General features: G+C 35.4%; 2 protein-coding genes across 3 annotated transcripts; one reads left to right on the plus strand and one right to left on the minus strand.

Annotated features, from left to right (window-relative positions):
* Positions 1 to 293: 293 nt before the first annotated feature.
* On the plus strand, positions 294 to 5,056 carry LOC125666973 (uncharacterized). Of its 2 annotated transcripts, XM_048900270.2 has the most exons (4): positions 294 to 355; positions 978 to 1,033; positions 2,288 to 2,425; positions 3,458 to 5,056. In XM_048900270.2, exons 1-4 carry the CDS (start codon positions 327 to 329, stop codon positions 3,742 to 3,744), a joined length of 510 nt encoding a protein of 169 aa, XP_048756227.1. In that variant the 5' UTR covers positions 294 to 326; the 3' UTR covers positions 3,745 to 5,056. The 2 variants fall into 2 exon arrangements, with proteins under 2 accessions (XP_048756227.1, XP_048756228.1); XM_048900271.2 differs by lacking the exon at positions 978 to 1,033.
* Positions 5,057 to 6,974: 1,918 nt separating this feature from the next.
* On the minus strand, positions 6,975 to 8,447 carry LOC130054767 (uncharacterized). The gene is made up of 3 exons (XM_056165524.1): positions 7,681 to 8,447; positions 7,509 to 7,573; positions 6,975 to 7,345 (listed from the first exon to the last, which is right to left on the minus strand). The coding sequence occupies exons 1-3, from the start codon at positions 7,776 to 7,778 to the stop codon at positions 7,134 to 7,136; spliced, it is 375 nt and encodes a 124-aa protein (XP_056021499.1). The 5' UTR covers positions 7,779 to 8,447; the 3' UTR covers positions 6,975 to 7,133.
* Between the last annotated feature and the right edge of the window lie 734 nt (positions 8,448 to 9,181).

A 9,181-nucleotide genomic window follows, 5' to 3' on the forward strand; every position in this document is an offset into this window, starting at 1 on the left:
GTGGCGCGCCCACCTTGATTACTGGTTAGACCCATTTCTCCGTCCTTCAGAAAAACGGGGGGGAGTGTAGTATCTGGGGAGTCGTCCCCAGTACGACCTGTTTGGCAGACAGCTTCCGGAGCCCGGATGACAGTTCCCGCCAAGAGGTATCTTTGAACTACAGCTTGAGCGATATAGACGTTCATTATACGAAGAGCGACACACACAGTTTAAAAGGCACTTACAGCGTTATGCATAGGTAAGTCTGTGGGTAACTCACGGGATTACTGGGTCACTAACACCCTAATTACTTTACAGTAAACATGAAGGTTGGAAGTTTTACGTGAATGTTGTACATTCATTATGTACAACATTTGTAAGTGTTGATAATTCCTAATATTATGTGTTGATATTATATCATAGATACATCAGGAAAATTGACATCACATGTTTGTGTGTGTAAATAGTCATCCAAAATGATATGTTTTCCGATTGCCTTTTCTTATGATATTTTTAACCCTGATTGTGATTTTGTGTACTTTGTACAAATAAACCAAAGGAATTATGTGATGTTGGTAGCAGAGACCATTTGTTAGGGTGTACTTTGGCTGTTTATATGCATATGAGAAACGTGGATTAGAGCATAGACGGATCCAGGAATTTGTAAGGGGGGGGGTCTACAAGTGTTGGAATTTGTAGTAGACAAGATTGAGATTTGTCCTGGGCCCTGTAAATCTATAGTAAGGTGCTCTATATACTTAGCCATGTACTACTTGCTTCCACGGTTCTTGTCGATCTAATTGCCATACTCGTAACTGACTGCAATTAATAAGTGTCCACCTTAGACTTTCCATTCAGTGATATCTTATGTGAATATCTTCTTGTTCTGCAAAGGGGGTCTTCTTGTTCTGGAAAGGGGGGGGGGGTCCTAGACCCCCTGAATCCCTTGTTGAGGATATTATTAATGGCTGAAAATAATTAATTGTTCCATATTTCAGGTTAAAAAATTTGCTGTACAGAAGTTGGTCATTTAACATCAAAAGAATATCTGGTGGTAAGAAATTCATCTAATTACTATACAATCAATTTTTACTAGATTGCTGTAGATTATATTTAATTAGAAGAATTAGCTCACCTGAGCCAAACTTGCAAGGTTTAATAAAGCATTTCTAGTCTCCACGAAAAACTTTGTGAAGCACAGGCCCTTCGGGCTTCCCAGTATAATAATTTTGCAAGCCCGAACAATATTTTAAAGGCCCAAATGTTTTTTTCTAATTTGACCACTTGTCATTTGCAAGGTGCTGCATGCTGATTCTACACTATAGATACATGCATGTTCAACTGTAGGAAAATACATATCAAGATGATCATAGTTAGAGAACAACTGACACTAAAAGGATTATCTTATTTTATTTTTCAACATATTAATCTCGCAGATACATCAGCAGCTCATGTTCTACTTTTTTGTATACACCACGTACAAAACATTTTGTTTTCTCCAGAATCAAATCTTAGCCAAGGCCTACTCTTGGTCCAATGCAGCATGGTTGATCGTTTTACGATGCAAAATGTGACTGCTAGTCGTGACCAAGTTGGAGTCGATCTCGCGCTTTATTTGTCATATATACAGAACATATATAAGAAAACATTTACAGGCCCGCTGGACTCCTGGGTTATATATTTTTAGAATCCCGATTTTACGGGCATCGGGCCCAGTCTATGCGAAAGTTTTTTGGACCACATAGGACATTCGGTCCTGTGTAATCAATGAACACACCGGACCAAACCAAATTTTGTCAGACCGAAAAACCTAATGTAAAAAAGTGAAACACGTGAAAATGTAAAACCAAGGAAATCTTAATTTATTATACTAGTAATACTATACCAGGGATCCCTCCCGCATAATACTTTAGACGGTCCATGGGGTTTAATCACATTCATTTACGTATTTGGATTTGTGTGATATTTTTTACTCATAACAAACATTTAAATGACTCTGCTTCAAAATAATAAAGCTCAAAACCGGACACTGAGACATCGGACATTCTGGTCCGGTGTAAAAAATGATGCATCGGACCTTAGGCACTGCACATCGGTCAGGTCTGACGGTCCGATCTCTTTTGCATAGACTGCGGGCCACTGGTTAACGTCGAAGACTGAATTTTCTATTAGTTGAGAATTTGTCGGCAGTCGCTGTTGTAAACTTTTCATTTATAAGATGGCATGCATAAACATTGCTTCCTTGATTTCAAGTTGAAGGAAAAAATTATGAGGGAATATGAGTACTCATGTTATTTCATTATTGTAGATAAAATGGGAAGACATTCTTTAATAAGTAAGAGAAAGAAGAGGCAAGAAAACAGAAGAAGAAACAGAATGCAAAAGGCAAGGCTCCGGCAGTTAAATGAGAGTTCAGAGGCATTTAAAGATTTCAATCAAGAAAACAGTAAATATTTTACATGAATTTGCAATAAAAGATGCTAGACTTAGTACAGTGTACATGTACATATAATCACAGTATGTGGACAAGTAATACCATGTATGATTGCTTGTTCCTGATAAATTAATGTTGACCTTATTTGTCATGTACAATGTATATAAAACTACTGGGTTTTTTTATGATTTGAAATTAATTTCAATATTTTACCAAAATTAAGCTTACATTTCTATTTACAGGCAGGCTATGGAAGTAAATTGAATATCTTTATAGCTTCATGATAGAGAAATTAATGCAAATTTTGTATTAGCTGAAATGAGTTGAAGGCGAAATTTGGCTTTTCTGATCTGTGCATCTCATCTGTCTGTTCTCATGGATTATTTTTTAGGTTTTATACATTTTTCCTAAAACTTAACAGTTTGGCTAGTTATAATCCAAATTGTTTTAAAAAGGATTCTGATGCCCTGTCAGAGGGAGATAATTTTAAAAAAAAAATCTAAGATATTATTTGATAATATTTTTTTTTTAATTTAAACAATATTTTGTTCACTAACAGGGCGTCAGTGGCTGAGTGGTTAGAGCATCACGCTCTCACCTCTGGTCATCGGGTTCGAATCCTGCTCACATCGGTTAGTGAGAAAGTTTACCTAAGTTTAAAGATAGGGTGAAACAACCTATTTTTTCAAAACTACAGCACCACTGCACCAGACATTCCCCCAAAAGAGAAAAAAAAGATCTTTATACAAAATGTCTGTACAGGCCTAGGAATGGGGCAACAGGAGAGGTTTAAAATTTTGTATAAAAGTATATATAATGGGGTGGGGGGTACTGGACAATTTTTATATCTTCTTGTGAAGTGCTGATAATATTGATGTCAGCATATCAGAAGAGTTGCATATGTGAGCCAAACATATTGGCTCATGGGTCTTTCATTTATTCTAAATAGAGGTATTTTGATCATATAAGATCTAATCTGTCAATTGTTATGATTGTTAGATTTTAATTGTATATTAATTTATTAAACATCATTTAATTTTTCAGTAGAGAAAGTTGAACAAGAGGAGGAAACTTTATTAGGGAAAGTGGAGGAGGCAGAAAGGGAAGTAAATGTGCAGTGTAGGGAGGATGGCATATTTATAGATGACACCTGTATAGAGAAAAGAAACACCTACAAGACAGCAAAGGAGTTATTTGGGAATGGAGACAGGGAAACAGTTAAATTGTGCAAGATGTTGGATGATGAAAGAGACAAAAGGGAGAAGCTCTTAAAATTTACCAACTATTGTATTCATTTAGTTAAGAGTAGAAAAAAATGCAAATTTTGTTGAAAATTTTGACTATATTATTTTCAATGTTTTTACATTAGGTACGTGTATGAGTGAACATATCAAAATTCTTGAGTTCTTAGCACTATATCCTTTCACTTTGCTTTTCGTAATTTTTTTTTTTTAGTTTTTTGTTAAGAGAAACAAAACAAAAAAAATTGGCTGTGTTGATACATGTACTCCAGTTATTAGTATTGTTTTTTTTTTTGGGGGGGGGGGGGGGGGGTTATTAATTTTTTTTCCTGTTGAAATCATATTTTATTTTTTTTGGAAAAGTTTATTTTGATAAGCAATTAAACATGTCGGGGAAACAAAAACTCTCATTTTCCCATCAAGCTCAGCGGAAAAAAATGTCGAGAAAAGAATGTCCAGGATGTAAACAATCATTTACTTCTAGATATTTCCAACAGCACAGAGAAAGAAACTTCTGTAATAATCAATGGATTTGTTCCAAATCTAGATCTGTCTTTGAAAATATTGAATTTTCATCTCATGAGGTCATTGAGGAATTATCTGATAGTTCATCAGATGAAAATGTATCTTCTCATAGATTACATGATGTTTTTCAATCCTATTTACGAAAAAAAAATTATGAAAAAAATTGTGACGCAGACTCTGAAAGTGAAGATGAGGTTTGGAATAGCACAAGTTTAGAGGATATAGATTTAGACCTTCAGATGGAGGAGCTTTGTGGAGAAAATGGAATTAATGATGGAACTGTTCCAAACCCAAACATGAATCAGTTGTAAATACATATGTGCTGATGGTATGCTTTTTAACAAGAATGTATCTTACATCTGTCCTGTTATCAAAGGGGTTAATGTATGAACAAAATGCAAGGTTGATGTATTTTACTGTATCGATAGATTGAGGTATTTCAAAACAATGTTTTATGTGATATATTGGTAAGCAAAATTGGAATATTTTTGTCTTTAGCCAGTTGGTATGAGCCATTTTGGAAGGATGCACGTCCTGTGCCAGTTGGCATCAGCCATCTTGGAAGGATGCACGTCCTGTGCCAGTTGGCATCAGTCATCTTGGAAGGATGCACGTCCTGTGCCAGTTGGCATCAGCCATCTTGGAACAGGATATGTGGCTAATTTCATGTATTCATGTAATGTTTGTGAAAACCTTTAATGTACTTTAATACCTGTGTTTTCTAACATTTGAATTGTTGGACATACATGTACCATGGCTATTTCGGTGATATGAAGACGTATATAGAAATGTTTTCCCAAAATGTTGAAGGGGAGGTCATATTTTTGATTATTTATGCTTAAAAGAGACGTATGCAATAAACGAAAATAAAACCTGTTTTTCTTTTGTTTGAATGGAAAAAAACAATTGGTTGAAGAAATATATTCCTTTCTTGGATTATAGGTCCTCAGTACCCCTTGACTGTAAGAGGCGACTAAATGGGGCGGTCCTTCAGATAAGACAGCCATAACAGGGGGCGTGTCACAGCAGGGGTGGCACGTTGAAAGATCCCCTCCCTGTTCAAAACTAAACTGAGAGCATATACCTAAATTTTGCACCGTTTCATCGGCAATGGTGGTCTCCATATGAGTAAAAAGTTCTCGAGAGGGACGTAAAAAAAAAAAAGACAACCATGCAGGACTGGTTTCACACTGAAGCGGATGTGAACATTTAGTATAAAAGGTCAAACTTGTATCATTTGCTGAGTAGTGGCAGATTTAAAAGGAGCATGGTAATACGGAAGTTCCGAGTTCCCCAAGAGTTATTTCCCTTTGTCGAACTCTTCCGTAAATTATGACGTAAAATATGATGACAGTGGGTACATTTGGTAATTACTATCGTTGTATTATTTTTTAAAAGATGATATCCAGAGTTTCTGAGACCATCCTATCTCAGGGAAAAGGCAACTTTAGTGAGTTTATGAGTATTGGATAACAAAATGGCTCTAACAAATATTGTTAATTGCCATCTTTCTTTGATAAAAGTGTCACTCATGTAGAAGAGGAAACGAATAATGATTCAATAGCCAATTTGATGATCTTATTCAAACAAATTATGCTTGATATGGCCAGAATATGCATACCAGTGATTGATATAAACAAAAGTTACGCTTCTATTACATTAATCGTACGTAATCGTTATGTACAATGCCAGTCTACGATATAATGTATACATTGTGTACCCACCATACGTCATAAAATGCGAACGAGTTCGACAAAGGGAAATAACTTTTGGGTAACTCGGAACTTGCGTATTGCACCCCCTCTCTCTTTGGTGTATCATTTTAATATTAAAAAATAAGTCATTTTGGGCTCTTCACCCATACCTTTCTGAATGGTCAACAACTCGACATTCAAACCTGGGTTGCACCCCCTTTTGAAAATCTACGAAATAATATCAGTTGTCGAACTTTTATGAGGTGATAAAAAGTTTGTGCTCTAATATTTTTCTATGCTTTGGTTTGGTTTGGTTCATAGCATAGACATCTCAACGTTGCATTGTCAGTGTACAAGCAATTTGTCGTATGACGTTCGTTTTACCGGAAACTTAATTATATTTGCAGTTTAATGGCGTTTATTTTATTTTTATATCTGAAGTAAAGTTGAGATTTAATTTCTGTGATACTTCCAAGTATAATTCAACATTAAATCTGAATTAAACGTGAAAGTTGATGTAAAGTGTAGATTTAATGAAATTTAATTTTATTAAACGCCGCTTTTCATGCAGTGTATAATTGCTGCAAATTTTAAATATAGCAAGTAAGTATCTAGGGTTCTTCATGTAAGATAACGCTTTGAATGTTATCAATTTTGATATACGAGTAGAAAATCAATTCATGTTACCAATATACAACTCCAATAAATAGCAAACACCCAACTATTACACCAGGTAATGTGATATGTAATAGAAACTCCAACACATCATTCTGGATCGGATCTATCAGAACAAACAGAAAAATCACAAATATTATAAGGACGTATAAATAATGTGCAGTGTTATATACTTATATATGTACGTGTAAGGAACATACAGTATGTCAATATTCTGTCATTGGTAGTACGTGTGACGCAGCTAAAATATTTACAAAAATGGTTACCTTAAAATGTGCGAGACCGCTACGTTCTTAAAAATCCAACTTGCGTCTAATTACATGACGTTATGTTGATAAACAACTACATTGTAACTACTAAACAGTCCTAACCGAGACTCTCGTGTACGAGAATGCAATCCAATGACGCATAAAATAATAACTCAAGACTTTATGACGTCAAAGATAGTATGATATGAAGAATGGGCAATATACAAATATAACGACAAACAGAAAGTTTACAGGGACATTTGATATTTACCTATTTCTTGAGTATCTAATTCATTTGTAGCTGTGGTATTAAATGCATAGGTAGCATCTGAAGAAATTAAACACAGAGACTTTGTCGGTACTGGGTCCGAACTGTTGAGATCTGTTCTACTGCTGTCTGGTACAGGTGTTTGTACGACACAACCACACACACATGATGGCAGTATTCTGTATCATCATCACACTGACATGATCCCAGACACCCTGAGCCGTAATACCCCGGTGGACATTTAATGTTGCAATTTGTTCTATGAAATCCAGGCAAGCATTCTGTAAGTAATTGTTGAAACATTGATCTCAACAATCAAGGAACACTCATGTTAAGTCGTCAAATGCAATTCTATGAAAGAACCTGAAATGATGGTTACGTTTAAATGAAATACCGAATTTGAAATCTTCAATTGAACATTAGAGTTTTGATAGTGTACTCTACCTATATACTTATTATTGTTTTCCATAAATCCGGAGCAACACTCCTTCTGCAACACAATCTTGCCACTATAAAAATAACGAAAAAATAAGCAACTTATCTGCCTCGTAACGAAAAATCTACCAAAAAAAAAAAAACAACAAACAAACCAAAAATGTTAAGTGTAATTATATACCTTTTAGATACGGTTCTTTTACAAACATTTTCCCCCTCCAAAGTCCATGACAGAAGTGTTGAAGAACATAAAAGAATGACCTTTACAAACACGACCATGGCTTAATCATAGCACAAACAACTCTTTTAAAGTAATATCAAGGTTTTAAGAGATAATATAATATCGGCACTGTGTGATAAATCTGATAACAAAGCATCAAACAGGAAAAGGAGTATAATTAAAGTGATGTCATCCAATAGCGCCATACAAAACATTACAAGTACTGCCCTATAGTCTGAATTATCTATTAATTATTTAATTAATCAACATCATAATGAACAAGTGCAGATATGTAACAGTGATCAATATCACAAATCACATAAAGATTAAAAAATTAAGAGAAGAACAAACAAGCACCCGTGGAGATACCAGAGGTGGGATCAGGTAACTAGGAAGAGTAAGCATTCCCAGTTGACAGGTCAGTTCGTCATGATCCCTATATCTTGATAATAATGAGGTAAACGGAGTAACCGAAATGTAAAGAACGGCCTCCCATTTGGCATGAAACACGTCAAACACCATTTGACCCAGTGATAGCTTGTATTTTCAAACAAGATCATTATAATGAGTGTAGAATGTGCAAAATGCTGACGTTAAAGCGAGGCTGTTGAAATACATACAACATCAACGTATCTATCAGTAGCCTGTCTTGATTCAAAAATCGATCAGAATTTATGTAGAACATGCTACACCGCTATGTTATGACAAGATTGCTACACGTAGCCATGTCCCCCACCGCTGCAAAAAAAAAACGTTGAAGTACAAAAGTCCCATTACGCCTGTACTAAAATTTGTGGAATCAAAGTGACGGTGCAATATGCAGTCTGTTGGAATTCCAATTGGCACGAATTGTGCTCCTTTGTTAGCTGACCTGTTTTTATATTCATATGAAGCAGAATTTATTCAAAAACTTCTACGTGAGAAGAAAAAATCTCTCACTGTGACCTTCAATTCGACTTTTAGATATATCGATGACGTTTTGTCTATTAACAATGATAGCTTTCATTCATATGTCCATTTGATATATCCCTGTGAGCTCGAAATAAAGGACACCACAGAGTCGTCCACTTCTGCTTCATACTTAGATATTTTATTGAAAGTAGACATTAACGGCAAACTAAGAACTCAACTGTATGACAAACGGGATGATTTCAGCTTCTCCATCTTCAACTTCCCACATTTATGTAGCAATATTTCATTATCACCTGCATATGGTGTTTATATATCTCAACTGATTCGATATGCAAGAGCTTGTTCTGGGTATATTCAGTTTTTAAATCGAGGTAAGCTACTGACAAACAAGTTGAAGGTACAGGGATTTCAACAGTCTCGATTGAAGTCAGCATTTCGCAAATTCTATGGTCGTTATAACGATCTAGTTCGTCAATACAACCTCGCATTGGGTCAAATGCTGTCTGACGTGTTTCATACCGATTGTTAAGCCGTTCTTGGCACACTGATT

Source organism: Ostrea edulis, chromosome 1, assembly GCF_947568905.1.
Source record: "Ostrea edulis chromosome 1, xbOstEdul1.1, whole genome shotgun sequence".
Taxonomy (NCBI): domain Eukaryota; kingdom Metazoa; phylum Mollusca; class Bivalvia; order Ostreida; family Ostreidae; genus Ostrea; species Ostrea edulis.